Genomic DNA, 19,637 nt, shown 5'->3' on the forward strand with positions numbered 1-19,637 from the left:
GTGGGGGGAGGTGAAGGAGAGAGGGCAGAGGCTGCCGACCCGCTGCGCTGGGGAGCTGAGAGCGGGAGTAGAAGGGGAAGGGGAGTCCCAGGCGGGCCCTGAGGCGGCACAGTCGCTGGGAGCGGCTCTCCGTGGCCAGTGGGCAGCACTCATCCCCAGCTCCCTGCCCGAGGCTCGCGCTGGCAGGGCGGAGGGGCACGGGGGACAGCTCAGGCCTACCGCCGGCACCTCCACTCAGGACTCCAGTGGGCTGAGCTAGCCCACCCAGGACTGTGTGTGGACTGGCATGGGGAGGGGTTGGCTGACTGAGGCTGGGGGCGGGCAGGGAACCCCGCCTGCTGCTTCCTGGGAGTCAGTGGCCTCAGTCCCTTGGTTCCTACAGCTTTGACGGACAGTGAGGGCTTGGGGACATGACCGGGGACACGCGTGGACGATGGAAACCTCATGCGTGTACCTCTCAAATGTTGTGGCTCCCACACACACAGGAGGCCGAGGAGGTCGAAGTCAGTGGACTTTATTTGGAAGAGGGGGTTTTCTGCTGGTTTTGATGGGATGGGGGTAGGGTGAGGACTGGCAGGGAGGCACGGTGAGACCCTGACCACCCAGGATTAGTTCCTTCACGTCTGCAAGTCAGGCAGGCCAGGCAGCCTACTGGGTAGAGCCCACGTCCTGGATGGGCAGCCCCCAGCCACGAGGAGTCGCCTTCAAGGGGCAGCTTCTCCGAGTAACCAAGTAACGCCCAGTGAGTCACTCGGGCTGGTCAGCGGGCACTGGGAAGGTGGCCAGAGCCGCGTCTGGGGGGGCGAGCCCAGCTACTACAACAGCAGCAGCAGCAGGCGGGCCCCAGCAGCGGGGCCGTGGTCAGAGCCTTCCTGCGGCCACTGCCCAGCCGCTTGGCCTCACAGACGTCCTTCTCGTCTCGTAGCCTCGTGTTCAGCTCCCTGAGGAATAGGAGTCCAAGGGCTCTGAGAGGTCTCAAGAGGCAGCATTCCTAGGTGGGGAATGCAGGCACGGGCTCTGGTGCTCCCTCAGACCAGAAGAGAGGTGTCTGTCTGGGGCTGCAGCATGAGGGATGGAGGGCAGACACAAGGAAGGACTTCCTCGCAGTGGGATGGGGCAGTGAGCGGGACTGTTTGGGAGCTAGGAGCTGCGCTGGCCCCTTCCTGACGCACCTGAGCAGTTCCAGTTGCCGCAGGAGGCTGAGCTTCTCTTTCTGCATGTTCCTCGAGACCGCGACCACGTCTCTGCAGGACGGAGGTGATGATTTGGGTGCAGGGAGGCTCCTCGGGGTGCCCCACGACCCCCTGGAGGACCCTGCCCCACGGAGACCCTGGAGGCGGGGCTGGGACAGGGTGGGATGGAAGCCCTGAGCTCCAAGCGCGACCCTTCTCGGGGTCCGCCCCTGAGTGCCCGCCCCCCCCCAGCCCCCCACCCCCGGCACCGTTGGGTTTGCTCCCGACGGCCCAGCAAGTCGCTCTCCAGTCTGCGGAGCTGCTCTTGCGCCACTTCCAGTTGCGCCCGCAGCGCCTCGTTGGCCAGCCACAGCTGGGCGTTCTGCGCCTGCGCCTCCAGCTGCTCGGTGGTACGGGCCTGCAGCTGCTGTTCCAACTGGGGTGTGGGGGGGATCGAGGCTGGAGAGAACCCCCCCACGTCCCCGGGATGCTGCGTTTGCCCCTGACTCCCAACAATTCCGGGGCTGGGAACATAGGCCCAAGGGCCTCAAGGACGCCGGGGAGTGCATGGGGGACGGTGAGGATGGGGCCTGGGCTGGACCGCTGTGCACGCCTCCCGGCCGGGACCGCCCGGCAGCCGCTCACCTCCCGCTGCCGCAGCCCCGCGCGTTCCAGCTCCTGCTCGCGACTCTGCAGCTCCAGCTCTAGGCGGCCTCTCCGCTCCTCCCGGGGGACGTCCTAGGATGGGCGGGGACACCTGAGCCCCCGCGGGCGGCGGAGCGGCAGGGGCGCGGGTGGGACCACTTCGGAGAAGGCGGGGCCGGGGAGGCCCGCGCGTCCGGGGTTGGGCTGGGCGCGGGGCGGCGCTGCGGGCCCACCTGACTCCGCAGGCGCTGGCGCTGCTCGCGAAGTTGCTGCTCCATATCTTCGTACAGACATCGCACCTCCCTCTCGTGCTCGCTCTCCCGCCTTCGGGAAACCGGGGGTGAGACAGCTGCTTAGAACCTGCCAACAGTACAGCCCTCGGCCCCGCCTCTACCACCTCGCAGAACCCCTCCACCTGGCCCTCAGGCCGCCCCCAGCCCGCCAGCCCTCACCGCCGCAGCGCCTGCTCCAGGCCCTCCCGCTCTCGGGCCGCTTCCTCCAGGCAGGCCGACGCCCGCATCAGAACGTCCTCGAAGGAGCCCAGCAGTTCGGGTCGCTCACGCTGCAGCTGGGTCCAGAGCGTCCGAATTGCCCGCTGCCTGGGGGTGGGGGTGGGGAGGGCAGAGGCTGAAGCTGAAGCGGGGACTCCCCACCCCACCCTGCAGGGTAAGAAGCCCCCAGAGGCCCCCGTAGTCTTGCACAAGCAGGGCATCCCTCTCCTGGGTGCTTTCACCCTTGCGGGGGTCTGTGCCTGTGCGGGGCTTGTGTGGCCAGGAGGTGTGTGTGCGTGGGGTTGTGTCCTTGTGTACACAGGGCTGTGCCTGTGCTGGGCGCAGCCCTGGCTGCTGCCTCCTGAAATGCAAATTCTGTGGGAAATCACGCCCGGCACGCAGTAGCTGCAGCTGAGAGGGAAGGACCGGCCCAGACCCGGCCTAGGGACCCTGCCTGGGAACAGACACGCAGGCGACGCGGACAGGCAGCATGCAGGTGGACGTGAGGGTGATGGGACCCGGGCCAGCACCGACTCACTCGCCCAGGACCCGGGCCACCCCCAGCTGCACCAGTGCAGAGCAGAATCTCTCCTCCTCCTCCTCCTCCTCCTCCTCGTCCTCCTCCTCCAGGGAGCCCCCGGTGCCTTGCACATCCGACCAGCCCGCCTCGAAGGTTTCCTCTGGAGCCTGGGAGGGCAGAGCACCCGGGGCAGGCTCCACCCCCACCAATTTCCCTGCGGGCATGGGAGGGAGAGATCACCGCGCTGTGGCTTACCACCCGCAGCCCAGCCCACCCCCGCCCCCCGCGTATCCTGCCCTTTCTCTGAGCCCAGTTTCCTGTTTTTCTTCCTTATTTTGGTCCAATTCTTGTCCTGGGAATGGGAGGTGACGGCTGGGCTCAGGCCAAAATGCGGCATGCCTGGCTCCCAGCCCCACCTGGGTTTGGCTCAGGGAGCAGGTCATCTCCACATATGCCACAGCATCTGGGGGGCTTCCCGTGGCGCCTGGGTGTACAGACACCGGCCTGTGCTCCGGAGGGAGGCCAGGGAGAAGCACGGGCTGCCACCCATGTGGGCTGTGGGCCCCAGAGAGTCCCACATGTCCCAGCGGAGGGCGTCTGAGCAGTGGGGTAGGGGGTGGGGCTCAGGGGCCGGGCTCACCCAGGCCAAGGCAGAACTCCCGAGCGGTGAGGAAGCCGGTGTGCGCCTGGTCCAGACTTTCGAACACAGCCTCCAGCTGTTCGGGCGTGAGGGGCAGGTCGCTCTGCAGGCCCTGGCCGGGCAAGGATGGCAAGGCTGAGTAGCCAAGGTCAGCCCTGGGGTGGAAGGCCTCTTGGGGCTGGGGGCTCACCTGCAGGTCGTGCCGGGTGATGAAGCCCTTGGCCTCCTTGTCGCACAGCAGAAACAGCTCCTGGGCCTGCTCCAGTGTCGCTGCCAGTGGCCCTGGGCCGCGCCCCTCATCCCACCCTTCCTCCTCCTGGGCCTCCCCAGCCCCAGGCTTCCCGGGGCTGGCCATGGCGGGGGTCTCAGCCTTGGGCGCTGTGAAGCCAAAGAGAAGTCAGGGCCTGAGCAGAACTGAGAAATGAGGGGAGAGGAGAAGCGGAGGCAGAGAGGGTGAGGGGCAAGGGTGGCTGAGGGCTAAGCTGGAGCGGTGGGGAGCAGAGGAGCCTCCCTGCCCCCATGGGAAGGTGGAGGCCCAGAGAGGAGGGGCAGCTGGGGGAGGTGTGGCCCAACTGCAGGTGGTGGGGCTGGCGCGAGGTGGCATGGGTGGAGCCTGCAGGCTCAGGGCCACCCAGGGAGCCAGCGGGTGCAGGAGAGGATGTGCTGGGGGGAGGGGGCAGGGGGGCAGCTATAGATCTTGTGATGGAAAATGAGGAGGTGGGGGCTTGGGTGAGAGAATGGTCAGCTGCCGAGAAGCTGAACAGGTCCTGGAGTCGGGGCCTGGAGACCGGGCGGACCGGGCTGGGCCAGTGGGGGTATCAGCCAATCCCGGCTAAGTCCTTAGCCTCTGAGTCTGGGCCTCTGGGCCCTGCTTCCAGCCAGCTGGCAGGCGGGTGAGCTCCTCCCTCCCTGCCTGCAGCCCCGCCCACCAGTACCAGGCTCCAAGGGGTGCAGGTGCAGGGTCCCGCCTGGGCCACGATGCCTTCTGTGGCCCTTGTCAGGAACAAGCCCAGAGTCTAGCTTAACAGGCCCTCCTGCTGGCACTATGCTCTCCACAAGACTGGCCTCCCTCCCCATGGGGGCGCCCTGCCCCCTAATCAGACCACCTGTCATTCCCACGACACCTGGACCCCAGAGTTCCCAAAGCTAACCCCCAGCGTGGCGACAGCCCCCCACCTGGGACCCTGGGGTCCTCTCCCCCCAGTCCAGGACTGTGATTCTCTCTCCCCACCCATTCCTGGGGGATGCAGGAGGCGACCTCCAAAGAGGGCAGGTCTGAGGAAGGCCGAGAGGAGGGGCCACAGGGGCGGAGACATCTCCCCCTCATGCCGTCGCCTTCCCCGGGCAGGCTCCACGGGACCGGGGGGCCATCCCAGCCGGAAGCTGCGCTGTGGCCGGGCCGGGGAGCGGGGGGAAGGGCTGCCTGAGCCCCCGCACCCTGGGGCCTAGCCCACTCTGCCCCTGCCAGTGTGTGCCCCAAGGGGCCCCGGAGTCCCTGACCACGACACGCGGGGATCGGCGCGCCTTGCGGTGACAGGACGGAGCCAATGCGGGCGTGCGGACGGGCCGGGCGCCTACCTGCGAGTTTCGCCACCGCACCCGCCACACACTAGGCTGTTCTCCTGCGGGCACCGGGACCCCGGCAGCGCCGGCCCGGGCGGAGCCGCCGCCGTGTCCCCGCCTCTCGGCATTGCCCCGGTGGCCCAGCGCTCGCCTCATAGCCCGCCCCCCCCCCCCCCCCCGCGCATACGGCCCGACCCCCGAGTGTCTGTCCTGGCAGAGTCCGAGCGCATAGTGGGGGGATGACCCTGGGGACCCTTCCTGCACAGGGCCAAAGTTGGGGGGCAGTCCTGAGGATCCCGATTTAAGGCGTCAAAGTGTGTGCAGGAAAAAGGCAGGAAATAGACCAAAATATTTTCAATGGTTTTCTCTAGAAGTGGGGTGACTTTCCTTTCTTCCCTGTACTTCTCCAATTTTTTTTCCATTTTTAAACAATAAACGTATACTATACAAGAAAATGGTACTTAAATCAGCGGCATAGATGCCTGTGCGTGTGAGGGTGAGTGGCTGGGGGGGGGAGCAGGAGGTCCTCGTCTCAGCAGGTGCCCCAAGCACTCCTTTGGGGGCATAGCCCTGACTCAGGTTCCTGTTGGGGTAGGGCTGCCAGAAGGTTCTGGGTGGGGCCTGTGTGTGACCTTCCTACAGGGGAGGAGGGGGGTAGAAAATCCCATCATCTTCCCAGGGGTCCTCCTCCCCGGCCCCAGCCTGGCACCCACCTGGAGCGGTTGGCCTCACAGAGCTGTCCCGGCAGCGCTGGGGGGCTGGAGGCCTCTGCCTCTTCAGGGGCCGGGGATCCTGCTGAACTAGAACAGGTTGGGCCTATAGGACAGGACCTTGAGACCAAGGGGGGGTGGCCCCTGGCACAGGTGCACGGGGACCTGCTGAGCCGGCTCTCCCAGTCCTGCAGTCCCACTACCGACCGTTATTGTTGGCTGGGGGCTACTGCCGCCGCCCCATGCCTCGAGGGGAAAGGGCAGAAGGGCAGGTGCCGGCTGAACCTGGCAGGACTAACAGCTCTGGACCTCCAGCCAAGTGCCCAGCTCTGCTCAGGCGCCCGTCACCCCATGTGCCCTTGTGATCACCAAGGAGGGCTGGTTACATCCCCTCAGACTGCCCAGGCAGGGCAGAGAAGGCCTTCAGGAAATCACGTCTCCCCCAGAACAAGATCCAGCCCCCTTTGGCGCAGACCTCGCCCCGCCCAACGTTCACAGATCCCTCCTGTATACCGGCAGGAGACTGGGGACACAGTGTGGGGGGAGGGGGACAGGGGAACGAGGTGTGTGCACCAGGAACGAGGCTCCTGGTGACAAGGGCAAGACCCGCACCACCCACAGAACCTTGGGCCAAACACCCCCAGTGGAGCAGGCCCCCAGCGCTCAGCTTGGGAAATCAGCCCCACGCCCCCAGGGCACCATGGAGCAGAGGTGCAGACGCCACCTTGGTAAGAAACTGAACAGTTCCGTTTTTATCTTGCAAGGATCTTGGTCCCCAGTACTTCTGCTGGCCCTTGGAAAGCTGTGCCCAAGGGTCCCAGCCAGAGGAGTGCGCTGCAGCCTAGGAAGCCCGCAGTGCTTTGAGGGGGAGTCCCAGGCCCGGCTGGCAGGGCCGGAGTGCCAGGCTCGAGGAGAGCGGGAGCCCAGGAAGGACTGGCCTGAGGCTGGACACTGGGGGGGTCAGCTGGGGACGGCGGGGGTCGGGGGCGTCACATACGAGTGAAGGAGGTAAGGCTGAGCGATGGCATTTATTACATCTGCTTTGGCAAAAATAAATAATTCACACACATTCTTCAGCCAAACGAGAAAAATGTGGAGGGGGGAGCAGGGGCAAAGCTCTCAGGAGTAATACTGCACTCGCGGGTGTGGGCGTCGGCAGGGGCCGCAGGTGCAGGAGCCCCCAGCCCGCCTTCCCCAGCCCCAGGGCGGCGGGGCCTGGAAGGGGAGGTTAAGGCACAGGCAGGGGACCCTCTGCGAGGGGAGGGCTACTCCACTCCCCTCCCTCTTCAGTGCAGCGAGTTAGTGGTTGGTTGACAGCAAAGCCCCCTCGGGCAGCGTGAGGGACCCCCATCTCCTCACTCTGCAGGGGGAACGGAGAGAGGCCGCGGAGGGGGAGCTCAGCTGGCCCCGGGGCCCCGCCTCACGGGGCAAGGAAGCTGGGGGGCCCGGCCCTCGGCGCCGGGGGCGGGCAAGGCCGAGCGGGCAGCTCTCAGCAAGGGGGCGAGCCGGGCGGGTGCTGCGGGGGCGAGAGGGCCGCGCCGGCAGGGGTGCGCATGCGCAGGGCGTCCTGCGGGAAGGCCACGTTGGTGCAGAAGAGGCCCAGCAGCAACTGCCGCTGGCACTCCTCCCACTTCGCCAGCACGTCCCCCAGCGACAGGCTGTTGCGCATCCAGCTGGGCAGCGCCTCGCTGTAGACGGCACAGGACAGTGGCACGGAGGGCAGCGACCGGGTGCGGCGCAGCTCCACCTGCTCCGACAGCCTGCGGGTGGGGAAAGGACCGAGGGAGGGAGGGCTTTCGTGGGGGCCCCGGAGGCTGCGGGCCGGGGTGGACATGGCAGCAAGGAGCTCACCTGGAGGGCAGGTGGCTGCCCAGCTTCCTCTTGGCGCGCATCACCAGGTACTGGCAGATGCTGCCCGTCTGCTCCTTCATCCAGCGGATGTCCTCGGGAACGTCGGGCAGCCACTCCAGCAAGCTGGGGCGGGGGACAAGGCATGGCCTCAGGGGCTGTGGCCCAAACCTCACACCCACCCCACCCCACCTCACCTCCGTCTGTGCCTGGCTTCTGGGACCCTGACGTGGCATCTCTGAAGCCCCTTAAACCGGCCGCCTTTCTCTTCCCTGAGTGCCCACCACCCGGGGATGATCCAGAGTTGGTCCCTGCACCCCTTCCCCCTGCCCCGCACCGGATGGTAAAGGACACGGCGCTCTCCAGCGGCAGAGTGTAAGGCACCATCATGGCCGTGGCCAGACGCACGGGCAGCATGTTGGAGAGCGTGGTCAGCAGGTCTGTGGGTTCCATGCAGGCGTCCAGCAGGGCTGTGGGTGCAGGAGGGAGGTTGGTAGGAGGTCGGTGGGGGAGGGAGGTGGAGCCCAGGACTCCTCTGCTCCTCTGCCCCCCGTCCCGCCAGGTCCCCCCTCTCCCGCCAACCCCACATACCCTCGTTGAGCCTCGAGGGCAGGTGCTCCAGGATGTGATCCTCCCCAGGTGGCGGCAAGTGCTCCTTCACTCCGGTCCTCTCCGTGGCCACCTCGGCCTCCTGTGTGTCCTCAGCCTCGGGGGCAGGAGGGCGGGTGGGAGGCAGCGCCAGCAAGGGGTTGGGCCGGTTCAGGAGGCCTGGGGCAGGGACAGGGGGGACCCGATACGCGATCAGCACGGCTGAGGCCAGCTGGCCCACAGAGGACGGCCACGCAGAGCCCACCCAGCTGCCCAGGCAGCCCCCACGCACCGTTCCGCCGCAGGAAGCGCAGGCCATCCCTGTAGCCCTGCTTGCACATCTCTCGAAGCACCTGAGGCAGGGGGATGCATAAACTGGGGCAGAGGAGCCAGACGTGCCTGATAGAGTCCCCAGTGTCCCTGAACCACCACCCCACCCCGCCCCACTCCAAGCTAACTTGGATTCAGGACCAGATCCAGGTTGGACAGAGGCTGGATGGGTTGCCCCCGTGGAGAGGTTGTGTGGGCCGTAGCCAGGAGAGGCCCCCGGGGAGCTGTCCCCGGTGCCCGGTGGGGAGGTCTGGTCTCACCAGGGGCTCGGGCGGGAACAGGGCCTTGGAGAGACGGTAGAGGTTGCGCAGATTGAACTGGATGCTGGTGTTGGTGACACGGAGCTCGTGGATGTTGGTGGAGCTGTCCTGTGGGCAGATGTCACTCTCGCCCGAGAACGGGGACACTGTGATGGTGTTCTTGAGCTCGTAGAGCGGCAGGTTGTCTGAGATGCCGCCATCCACGTAGCGCTGTGGCAGGGACACGGGGTCACACGGGGACAGGCCTGCAGGGTGAGTTGGGCTGCCCCCCAGCCGCCTCAGGCCCCCCCCCCCCAGTGGCTATTTCATTTGGGCGTTTCACCCACTGGGCACTGGCCAATGAGCAGATGGCCAGACAGTGGGGGGGTGGGGAACAGCCACAGGAAAGGTGCATCTGCGCAGGGCTGGCCTGGCTCTTGAGTAACTCTGGGGGAAGTGAGGCAACGGGCAGTGGCAGGAGTGAGGGGCTGGGGTGGGGAGGCACAGATGGCTTCCTCCCCGCCTCCCTGACCCACAGCCCACAGAGGAGCCGACTCTCGTCACCCAGGAAAGGTGCCCAGGAGATACTCACTACCCCCTGGAGGGAAGGAGGAATGAGGCCACAGTACACAGGGATGAAAGCGCTGCAGACGTTGGCCTGTGGGGCAGGGACAGAGGGGAACAGTGAGCAGGGGCTTTGGGGTTCCTACTGAACCCCCAGTGTGGCCCCCAGGGCCCACCTGGATGAGCTCCTCCTTGGAGTTGAAGTGGGTTATAATGACGTTCTCGCCGTCGGAGACGCGGGTCAGGGAGATGCCCAGGCGGCCACTGGCGCGCTCGTAGCCATCAGCAGGCAGGGTCTTCAGCAGGCAGCCCCGGATGATCTTCACCAGGTTGAAGGAGGGGTGCAGTGGGCCCAAGAACCGCTTCCGGGCCTCCTTCGACACCTCGATGATGTTGGCACCAGCCTCACCTGGAGCAGCAGGGGCAAGGGTCAGGGGCCGGCACTCCTGGGCTTTGCACACTCCCCAGGGCTCCAGACCCAGGGTCCACGGCACAGACTCTCGGCACCCCTTTCTACCCTAGAGGAGTCTCAGCGTCCACCGTGGAGCCTGGCCCACAGCTGGGGCTTCTGCCACCTGCTCCCGGGGAGAGAGGGGCTCCTGGGAGGGCAGACGGCTGGGGCCACGGCTTACCCTCTGCCCAGTATTTCCCAACTGCCCGCCCTGATCTGTGAGTCACTGGACCTGGCGTGACCTGGCACCCAGCCCCCACCCCGGGGAAGGGTAGAAGGCAGAGGCTCAACTCTGACCAGGCTCAGCCTTCACCCGCTTGGCCAGATCCAGATGCACCGACCCCAGTGCAGCCCAGGGGTCCCACAGGCCCAGGGGCGTGAGGTTGGACGTAGTGGGGCCTCATCACTCCTGGGGAAGCACGCTCGCATCCCACTGCAGCCAAGAGCAAGCAACCCCCCGACATTTCTCTTGGGGGCCCGTGGGCACTGGCCTAGGACAAAGCCAGGGTGGGAGCAGGCCCAGGAATAGTCAGGGAGCAGCAAGGCCTTGGGGAGAAGCCGAGGACCATCCCCCAGGTCAGGAGTGGGGCAGGGTGGCGCCAACACCTGCCAAGTTGTGGGGACTCCAGCTGCCCAAGACCACTCTCACCCGTGACAAAGAGGTTTCTTGGGAGTGGGGTGGGGGAGGCGCCATGGGACCATGTCCTCAACTAGGTACCACGGACCTGAGACCAGCACGGCGGTCTGAGAAGCACTTGCCTGAAAGCCTCCGTGAGTAGGAGGGGCAGGGCCACAGTGGTGAATTCCCAGGTCCCAAAAATGTAGAGCTGTGCTCCTTCCACCCCACCCTCCTCAGGGGAAAGGTCACCGGCAGGGTGCAGAGGAGAACACTGGACAGGCTCCTGCTGGGCAGGGCATTCCAGAAGCTAATGACCCCTCTGTTACTTTGGCTGCCCTAGTCGGCTGGGCGCCGGGCAGCATTCCCAGGACTCCCGCGGTACTCCGTGTGCTGTAAACATCACTCGCACTGCCCGCCGGAAGTGTGTGGGTGGAGGAAGCCGACTCCGGGGCTGCACAGTCCTAAAGCACCTCTCACCCCACGGAGTGGTTAAAAACGTCTGGCCGCAGTCCACAGAGGGCCCCAGGCGCCAGGAAGGCGAGGGCGGCAGAGAGCTTGCGCTGGCCGGGCCCAGGCCTGACCTGCCGGCTCCTCCTCTAGGGTCCCTCGGGAGGCACCAGGCCACAGTGCCCAGACGCGCTCCTCAGAGGCCAACCCTTTCCCAGCCCCGGGGCCATGGCAGTCCGGAATGCCGTAGCCCCAGGAGACAGTGACCGCTGCCACCCGGGCGGCTGCCCGGGGCAGGAGGACGGCCTAGGCCCCTCCCCCGACTCTCGCGGTCCCGCCCACGAACTGCTTTCTCTTCCCAACGAAATAGCTCATGCTGCACCTGCCCGCCCCCCAACCTTTGCGCCCGAGGGGCGGGCCCTAGGCGGCAGCCTCCGCTCAGAGGCGCGCAGGGCCCTACCCCAATCCCCGGGCACCCTCGGAGCAAAACAAGGCAGGCCCCGCCCCTCGTCGGCGTCCGGGATTGGAGCCTCGGTCGGGGTCCCGGGCAGAGACCCCAAGAGCCCCACGGCCCCCGCGGCCCAGCCCGCTGCTCTGTGCGGACGGAGCGGGGCCCTCCACGCTCACGAGGAGCACACGCCAGCCCCCGCCGGCCCCGCTCACCCAGGCAGGCCCCGGTGACCAGCGCCGTGGCCGTGAGCGCCCCGGCCGAGGCGCCGTAGATGTGCGTGGCGTTGGCCACCAGGAAGGACGCGTGCTCGCAGAGGCAGGAGGCCACGCCGATGTGGTAGACACCGAGGAAGCCGCAGCCTGCGAACGAGATGTTCCATGTCGTCTCCTTGGGGAACATCGCGGCGGACCGCCGGGCTCCCGGGCTCCGCGGGCGGCCGGCCTCGCTGTGCGCTGTGCGCCGCGCGCTCGCCGCTCGCTCTGGAGCCGGGGCCAGAGCCGGCCGGCCGGCCCCGCAGTCACTGTGGTTCGGGGTCTCAGCCAGCGGAGTTGGAGAAGCTGCCGGGGGAGGAGGCGGAGGCGGTGATTTTAGCGGGGGGCGGAGCGGAGCCGGCACGCGCGGCCCAATTGGGGCGCGCGGGGTACGGCCGCGCCCTCGGGGCGGGCCCTGGAGCCCGGCCCCTGGCCCCGAGGCCCCACCCAGGCCGAAGCCCGGCCCCGAGGCCACGCCCCTCTCCGGAAGCCCGTCTCGACCCAGAGACCCCGCCCCCGGCCCTTCCCCCCCGCCCTTCCCCCCCGCCCCCCCTGCCCTTCCCCCCCGCCCCCCCTGCCCTTCCCCCCCCGCCCCCCCCGCCGCCCGCTGTCCAGGCCACTGGGCCCTGAGGCGCGACACCTGCGGCCCCGCCAAAGACACTGGCCAGGCCCGGACGAGAGTCCACATCCTCGACCTCCCGCTGCCTCCCCATTTGCCCACCCCGCCATCGTCGACGGCGGGAGGGGACACCAAGTGGCCCAGGGGTGTGGGGATGGTCGAGCTCAGGTCCGGGACGACCGCAGTCTGAGCTGGACACCCACGAGGGGAGGGCCCTGCTGTCTGGGCAGCATCCGCCCCCTCCCTCGGGGGTCAGCCTACAACACCAACCCAGGACACTGAGGAGCTCGCCGAGGGTCAGGGACCTGAAGGACCCACCGACTCATCCACAGACTTACCCATAAACATACAGAGCTGCACGCGAATCACACACAGACAACTTCTAGAGATAACACCGGCGTGGTAGACCCACACCGGACATCCCAGCCCTGCCCGCCACGCACCCAGCTCCACCTTGGCACTAACCTGGCTTCGACCTGCGTCCTGCCCCAGCTCCTCAGGCTGTGGGGTCTACGTGGGTATGACTCAAGCCCTGTCCCGCCTCACTAATTGTCCCAACAGGTGGAGCACTCCTGGTGATGTCACCCACCCGCCCCTCTTCCGCATTTTTCTCCTGGACTGTAGGGCAGGCCTACCCTGGCTTGGATCCAGGGGCCAGCCCTGCACCTCACCCCACCTCCCAAACGAGGGGCTTGTCTATGCTGCGCAGTGGGTGGCCAGTGTGCATCCGTCTCCCCAGGAACACTAGCTCCTCTGGCTGGCTGGAGCTTGGCTCAGGACCCAGCTTGGGGCTGCGCCCCTCCCCCCCACCCCGCCTGGCCCCGAGGCCCAGGTGGAGAAGCCAGAGCAGGGCCTCCCCAGGACAGGGCCATCTGGCGTCATGCCACCCAGCCCTCAGCCTCTGTGCTCCAAGCCACCCATACTTAGCACCATGTGCGCCTGGCATGGGGACCAGCACGGGTCTCCATGAGCAGGGAGCAAAGTCAACACAAACCCTGCCCCACTTGGGGGAGGGGATGGGAGAGGTGGTTTCTATTAAGTTCAAATAAGGACTGAGAAGGGTGAAGAGGTGTGTGGACACTATTAACATGGGAAAGCAAAGGGCCACCCACCTACAGGACGTTCGAAGGCCCTGGGTGGGGGAATTAGGAGAGGGGAGCCCAGGTCTGGGTGCTGTGGGTGCTGGGAATGGGGAAGGCAGGGGTATGAGGGAATTTGACTTAGAACCCCAAATGGTTGGGTGGGATGGCGGCACAGTGCAGAGGATGTGGCCCCATAAGGGTGACTGAGCCCTTGGGGATGCTGCTGGATGCAGCAGGGGACAAGGGGTGTGACACAGTGGGGATGGAACAGACCCCCAGGGCCAGCCTGCAAAGTTCAGGGGTTCACCAGGGTGCCACCAAGGAGGACCGGGACGGTGCAAGCTGAGCCAGGAACCTAAGCAGGCCATCCCCACAACCTGCTCCAAGGACAGGCCAGAGCCCATGCCCTCCCCGTTTCCAAGGGACTGTGGGGCTTGAAGGGTGGCGCTACCCCAGTGCGGGGAGACCTCTGCTCCCATTTCCACACCCTGGCTGACTTGTTTTGGGTACATATCCCTCCCACCAGGCCCCAGGAGCTCTGCAGCCAGGAACAGGGTGGCCCTTCCTAGAATCCTGGCTGGGGGTGGGAGTGGACCTGCCCCCCTCCCAGTCTGCACAGAGAAGCCCTGGTGTCTGATGACTGCCAGCCAGGTGTCATGCCCCCACTCCCATGGTGTCCTCTGGCCCACACACGGCCCTTCTCTTCAGCCTCCAAGGCTGGGGTTGTGAGCTCTGTCTGCCCCTGGACCCTGCATCACTCCTCTGGGGGGCCGTCTCTACCCTAACCTTGGACCATGGCCCCTTGCCACCTGTGTCTCTGGGTACCCACAGCCCCACCTCTCATCCCACTCATACTTTCCCCTTGCAGCCCACACTGCTAGGACCCCTCATCCCCCCTTAGCCCCATGTCCCACACCCCCTCCCCCGAGGCCCTGTCCTAATCCCCACTCCTCTGGATAGCAAAAAGGCCATCAGTCCTCTCCCTCCACCCATGAACACCCCTGTCCTGGGGCCTCTTCCTGAGGGAGGGCCCCCCACGCACCCAGCCCTGCTGTCTCGTGCTACACTCGTTACTCTCCTCCACAACTACAAGCCCATAGAGGCAAGTCCTTCACACATGCCTACCATGTGGTGGGCACATGGCAGGTGCCCACCACACCACAGCCTTCAGAAAGCAAAGCTGAGCATCTACGGGGTGGCCTGGCACTGGTGGGCGACTGCCAATAGCTGTAGGGCCAGGATGGCGCCTGGGTGGGCAGTGGGAGGGCCTCTCCCCTCTGCCCCACATTCTAGGCCAGAGCCTGGCAGAAAGGGCATGGGCAGGCCCGACACAAAAGGACACAGCAAGCATGCAGCCCAACACCGCTGCCCACAAACCACTTCTGAATCTGCCCAGCAAAGGTACTGGCCCACCAGACAGCTAGGCACACAGGCTCAGCGGGGGAAGTCCAAGTTGCTCAGGGGATTAGGTGGAGCCAGGGCACTGACCCCCACAGTGACATCTGCGGACCACACACCCACCACCACATCTCCTCTTGTGCATAACTGAGGGCTCTCCCAGCCTTGTGGGAGCTGCTGGCCTCAACTGGCCAGACCCACCTCGCAGAGACCACCCACTCCGGCTTTTCAAGTGTTCATGGGTGTCCCCCTGAAGGCCTCGTTTCCTAGGAAGGCCCTGGCAGTCCACAGGAGCCAGGACCATGCCCAAGAAGGGGGCTCAAGGCTTGGCCACACTCAAGACCCACAGAAAGCGCCCCCGTCCAGGCACTCCACTCCTGGCTCTTCAGGCACCCCGCTCCACCTCATCGAGCGAGGGCCTTTGTTCGTCCCGGGATGAGACTAGGATGCAGAGACCACACTCCGACAAAGCGCTCACAGGCAGCTCAAGAAATACGTAAACAGGGTTTTATTTGCAGGAGGGGAACTCTAGTCAAACAAGCCGAACCCCATGTCGTCATCTGACTCTTCTGACTCCTCCTTCTTCTCCTCCTTCTTCTCCTCTGCTGCGGAGAGAAAGCGAGCGGTGAGAAACGCCCGCGGTGCAGGCCACGCTCCCAGCAGAGACCCCAGTGCGTCTGCAGCGCCAGCTGCCTGAGCCTCCACTTACCTGCGGCTGGGGCCGAACCCGCAGCAGGAGCTGCAGCTCCTGGGGCCGCAGAGACGGCCACAGCCCCGCCAGCAGGCACGCTGGCCAGCTTGCCAATGCCTACAGAAACCAGAAAGGAGAGGTGAGACCACAGCAGGAGCCTGGCCTCAACGTTACTCAAGAGTAACGAGACACTTAGTCCAACGTATTAGGATCCACATCATAGGTTCCTGTTCTCCCAGACAGGAGGGTCTGTTGTCACTCCCAGAAATTGGCTTCTAGGAATCCCTCCAGCAGGGCTACAAGACCACAGCGCCCTACCCTGGAGGTAAGCTAGGCAAACATGTTTACGATCAGGCAGGTAAAGTCCGCTGCCCCAGTGTCCAGCAGCGAGCTCACACACCAGGCCGTCTGCTGAGCTGGCTTTGCCCCGTCACGGACCCAAGGACAGAACAGTTCCCCAAGAGCTCAACTTCCAGACAAGTCTCACCTACTCCAGTCTGACACCACAGGGCAGGGGCCTGTGGTCAGCCCTAGGCACCCCAAGAAGGGGTGGAGAGACTTGTTCACGAAAGCCCAGTGAGAGCATGGGCGCCCTGTCCCGGGGCTGTCTAGAAGCACCCGTGGCATGAGCCCACCGAAACCCCGCTCACTCCTCTGGGTAAGGCTTCTAGGGTGCTCTGGTCCACAAGCGAAACCTGGCAGGTCACAGGCTGACCGGCAGGAATTAGGATGGACCGTGAAAAAGAAAGCCCCGGACACAACCTCACCCTGGGCAATGACGTCCTCGATGTTCTTTCCGTTCAGCTCACTGATGACCTAAAAGAGAGAAGTGGCCTAGTTTACGAGAGGCCTATCATCACACCCCTGCCCCCAACACAGCCCTCACCACCGACTCAGGACAGGTGAACCGAGACGCCCTGCATGTAAAAACTAACACCAAAACTTACTGCTGGGAAAGGATGCAAAATATCTCACTTTACACTCAGTATGTGTCAAAGTAAGTTTCACCAAGTTGGGTGAAATAAGATCAAAATAAACGTCACCGCTTTCATTAAAAAAGAAAAACAAAACTACTAAGAAACCTTCAATTACACGTGACTTGTGTTTCTACTGAGCCACGCTGAGATTTGGCTTCACCCCCACTTTTTCTTCTTCCGGGTTGTACCGGTACATCAGGACAACCCCAAAACCACATGGGCTGGTAGATATCAGCGGGAACCTACACTTTCCCAAAGGGAAACGCCGAGTCGGGTAAGGGAGAGGTCCCCCTGTGCGGAGTACAAAGCAGACCGGGGGCTTCGGGCCCCAGCGAGGCGGCTACCTTATTGAGCCGGTCGTCGTCCGCCTCGATGCCCACGCTGTCCAGGATCTTCTTGATGTCCTTGGCGTTGGGGGAGGAATTGCCCCCGAGGGCGGCCAGCAGGTAGGAGGCGACGTAGCGCATCCTGCGGCGCGAGGAGAAGGCGGCGGCGTTACAGGGAGGCCTCCCACCCCGACCCCGGCCCGTGCGCGGGCGCGCGTGGCTCGGTCCGGGGACCCCGCAGAGGCTCGGCTCGCGCCCTGCCCCGCCCCCCCTCCCTCCGCTGCACTCCCGGCCCGGCCCGCGCCCCGGCCTGCCCGCCCCACTAACTTGGCGGCGGCGGAGAAGCCTCGCGCGTGCGACTTCAGCGGCGTCAGGGACGGAAAGGAAGGCGCCGGTGCGGGGGGCGGGGGTAATTCGCTACCCAGAAGCCTCCGGAACCTGCGCGCAGCGCCCCTTGAGGGCGCCTCCTAGTGATGTCAGACGGTGCCTAGCCCAGGAGGACGCAGGTGACGCCATTATCCCGTCTTGTCCCGCAGCCACCACCGCAAAGGCGAAAGGTAGTTCCGGCCCGCCTTCTTGTATACAGTGGGGTGAGTGCCCCTCGAGATCCCTGGGGGAAGCGGGGTAAAGCGAGGCGCGAGTCCGAAGTACACCGTTTTTCCCTTTAGGGCTCCCAGGATGCCACGCGGCGCCTACAGTTCCCACCATGCAGCGCAGCCTCCACGCCCTGGACGCATCTCTGCGGGAGAGGCCGACGCGGCCGGCGAACTACAAGTCCCATGGTGCATGGCTACCGGAAGCGCGGGTACGCTGATGCCTGCGCTGGCCGCACGTGGCCCGGGCGTTATTGCACTGGTCCAGCCCGCTGACCTTCTGGGTCTCAGGTGGTTCCCAGCCGCGGGGACACGAGTTCGCTGTCCGGCCCGCCCAGTGGGGTGGGCGAGCCGCTCCGCGCGCTCACACCGCGGAACCGAGCCGCTGCTCGCCCCCCAGCGCCTTGGTGGTGGCTCTGGCCGAAGCTGGGAGGCCCTGTCACCGCTGCCCCGAGGAACGGAGCCAGGAGTGCTGAAGCCCGCGTGACTCCCCTCCCCCCCTCCCCCGCCCTGCCACCCCGCCCTGGCCTTGTCGGCTCGGGACAGATCTCAGGGTCCACGCGGACGTAGCACACGTCACTCATTCACTCTCCGTGTCAGGAACCCTGCTGCAGGCTGGCGTCGGTCCTGAGAGGGAACAGATCCGGTTCTGCCTCCGCAGAACTCAGGTTCTAGTGCGGGGACACACAAAAGTAAATAAACGAGGCAGTCCCAGGCTGACACTGCCACGGGGCTGAAGGATGAGAAGGAGCCGGCCCTGCGAAGATGTGGGGCGAGCGTCAGGCCCCAGGGGTCAGATGCAAAGGCCCAACTAAGGTGGCCGGAGATGGGTTCAGAGGCAGCAGCCAGCCCATTCGGGCTCTGACAGCAGGTGAACCCACGTGTCAGCGCCAAGCACTGGTTTGTTAACGCAAGCCACACGGTACAACCCCCCCCCCCCGCCCCCCGCCGTCGTGTAGATGAGGTCAGGCGTAGAAAGGTTTTCTTGCTCAGGGTCACACAGCTGCGGTAAAGTGGGGAAACCATTTGGGAAGAATGGGACTTAACTGCAATCACACAAGAAAGTGTTGTGATTGTTTTTATTTAAATTTTTTAATGGTAAAATAATACATAACGTAAAACTTACCATTTTTAAAAATTTTATTTATTTATGGCTGTGTTGGGTCTTCGTTTGTGTGCCAGGGCTTTCTCTAGTTGCGGCAAGTGGGGGCCACTCTTCATCACGGTGCGCGGGCCTCTCACTATCGCGGTCTCTCTTGTTGCGGAGCACAGGCTCCAGACGCGCAGGCTCAGCAATTGTGGCTCACGGGCCTTGTCGCTCCGCGGCACGTGGGATCTTCCCAGACCAGGGCTCGAACCCATGTCCCCTGCATTGGCAGGTAGATTCTCAACCACTGCGCCACCAGGGAAGCCCAAAACTTACCATTTTAATCATGCAATTTAGGGACACTAGGTGCATTGACATTGTTGTGCAATCATCACCCCCATCTAGCTCCAGAACTTCTCAAACAGAACTCCATACATATTAAACAGTAACTCCCCATTCCCCTCCCCCAGCCCCTGGCCCCCACCATTTTACTTTCCGTTTCTATGTATGTGACTGCTCTAGGGACTTTACAGAAGTGGAATCATACAGCATTTGTCCTTTTGTGTCTGGCTTATTTCTTTTAGAGTAATGCTCTCAAGGTTCATCCACATTATAGCATGTGTCAGGATTTCATTTCTTTTTAAGGCTGAGTAATGTTCCTGTGATTGTTTTTTTGTTTGTTTTAAATTCTTCTGGCAGCTATGTGGAAACTGAAGGGGGGATAGGAGCTGGGGAGAATGGAGGCCTGGCGGGAACTGCCCATCTGGGTGGGAGGGATGGCGGTAGCTGGGGAGGGTGGAGGAAAGAGGGTGCACACAGTATCATTTGGGGCAGAACAGGCAGGAGCAGATGTGTTCATGTGTCCGTTTATAGGCACCGACTGTGCGGGGTGAGGAAGCAGGAGTGGGGAAAGTTCTCTTGAGAGTCAGACAGACCTGGTTAGCGCTCACCAGCTAGTGGCCTTGGGCAACATCTGATCTCTCGGAGCCGCCTTTTCCTTCCTTGTGAGATGCGGAAAGATAGGAGGCAGCATGTGAGGAAGCCCACTGCTGGGGGCATGTGACCCACAGTGATCACCATAAAAGTAGGGCCATTGGAGCTGGGGCCCAGGCTCTGCAGGGCTTGAGAGGAGGCCTTTGGGGCTGGCTTGGGACATTCTCAGAGCTGTCCTCTGGCAGGAGGTAGGTGTGGGGCAGCAGCTTTGATCAGCACCCAATACGCCCTGCAGCCAGAGATCGCACTAGCTCATTTCAACATGGGGCCGGGAATGCACAGCCCTAGAGTAGAGCGGGCCCGGGGCCCGAGAACCTCTGAAAGGTTGGGTTTGGTGGCGCG

At 64.5% G+C, this 19,637-nt stretch overlaps 3 protein-coding genes, 2 long non-coding RNA genes and 1 other non-coding gene across 12 annotated transcripts in view; 2 read left to right on the forward strand and 4 right to left on the reverse strand.

The window, feature by feature from the left end:
• Positions 1 to 5,473, forward strand: part of LOC132371106 (uncharacterized) — a 6,155-nt gene extending 682 nt beyond the window's left edge. The window contains exons 2-3 of the long non-coding RNA XR_009504748.1: positions 1,145 to 3,921; positions 4,937 to 5,473. This is a non-coding gene — a long non-coding RNA (uncharacterized LOC132371106). The remainder of the gene's footprint in view (positions 1 to 1,144; positions 3,922 to 4,936) is intronic.
• Positions 499 to 6,658, reverse strand: CRACR2B (calcium release activated channel regulator 2B). 5 transcript variants are annotated; one of them, XM_059932377.1, is made up of 10 exons: positions 5,745 to 6,658; positions 3,659 to 3,846; positions 3,469 to 3,580; positions 2,847 to 3,042; positions 2,270 to 2,416; positions 2,051 to 2,141; positions 1,818 to 1,910; positions 1,442 to 1,608; positions 1,173 to 1,244; positions 499 to 941 (listed from the first exon to the last, which is right to left on the reverse strand). In XM_059932377.1, exons 2-10 carry the CDS (start codon positions 3,821 to 3,823, stop codon positions 761 to 763), a joined length of 1,224 nt encoding a protein of 407 aa, XP_059788360.1. In that variant the 5' UTR covers positions 3,824 to 3,846; positions 5,745 to 6,658; the 3' UTR covers positions 499 to 760. The 5 variants fall into 5 exon arrangements, with proteins under 5 accessions (XP_059788360.1, XP_059788361.1, XP_059788357.1 ...); XM_059932378.1 differs by lacking the exon at positions 1,442 to 1,608 and having other exon boundaries at positions 499 to 991; XM_059932374.1 differs by lacking the exon at positions 5,745 to 6,658 and adding an exon at positions 5,047 to 5,189 and having other exon boundaries at positions 2,270 to 3,042.
• Positions 6,659 to 6,750: 92 nt separating this feature from the next.
• Positions 6,751 to 12,688, reverse strand: PNPLA2 (patatin like phospholipase domain containing 2). Its single transcript, XM_059932379.1, has 10 exons — positions 12,614 to 12,688; positions 11,491 to 11,835; positions 9,487 to 9,719; positions 9,339 to 9,404; positions 8,768 to 8,977; positions 8,470 to 8,530; positions 8,181 to 8,357; positions 7,927 to 8,059; positions 7,593 to 7,715; positions 6,751 to 7,501 (listed from the first exon to the last, which is right to left on the reverse strand). Exons 2-10 carry the CDS (start codon positions 11,675 to 11,677, stop codon positions 7,231 to 7,233), a joined length of 1,461 nt encoding a protein of 486 aa, XP_059788362.1. The 5' UTR covers positions 11,678 to 11,835; positions 12,614 to 12,688; the 3' UTR covers positions 6,751 to 7,230.
• Positions 12,689 to 15,121: 2,433 nt separating this feature from the next.
• Positions 15,122 to 17,060, reverse strand: RPLP2 (ribosomal protein lateral stalk subunit P2). 2 transcript variants are annotated; one of them, XM_059932391.1, is made up of 5 exons: positions 16,950 to 17,060; positions 16,641 to 16,764; positions 16,087 to 16,135; positions 15,338 to 15,436; positions 15,122 to 15,230 (listed from the first exon to the last, which is right to left on the reverse strand). In XM_059932391.1, the coding sequence occupies exons 2-5, from the start codon at positions 16,761 to 16,763 to the stop codon at positions 15,157 to 15,159; spliced, it is 345 nt and encodes a 114-aa protein (XP_059788374.1). In that variant the 5' UTR covers position 16,764; positions 16,950 to 17,060; the 3' UTR covers positions 15,122 to 15,156. The 2 variants fall into 2 exon arrangements, with proteins under 2 accessions (XP_059788374.1, XP_059788373.1); XM_059932390.1 differs by having other exon boundaries at positions 15,122 to 15,233.
• LOC132371158 (small nucleolar RNA SNORA52) lies at positions 15,922 to 16,056 on the reverse strand. The gene has a single exon (XR_009504782.1). It is a non-coding gene; the product is annotated as a small nucleolar RNA SNORA52 (small nucleolar RNA).
• Positions 16,969 to 18,366, forward strand: LOC132371109 (uncharacterized). 2 transcript variants are annotated; one of them, XR_009504749.1, is made up of 2 exons: positions 16,969 to 17,212; positions 17,291 to 18,366. It is a non-coding gene; the product is annotated as an uncharacterized LOC132371109 (long non-coding RNA). The 2 variants fall into 2 exon arrangements; XR_009504750.1 differs by having other exon boundaries at positions 16,969 to 17,179.
• The last annotated feature ends 1,271 nt before the right edge of the window (positions 18,367 to 19,637 follow it).

This window comes from Balaenoptera ricei, chromosome 8, assembly GCF_028023285.1.
Source record: "Balaenoptera ricei isolate mBalRic1 chromosome 8, mBalRic1.hap2, whole genome shotgun sequence".
NCBI classification, from domain to species: Eukaryota; Metazoa; Chordata; class Mammalia; order Artiodactyla; family Balaenopteridae; genus Balaenoptera; species Balaenoptera ricei.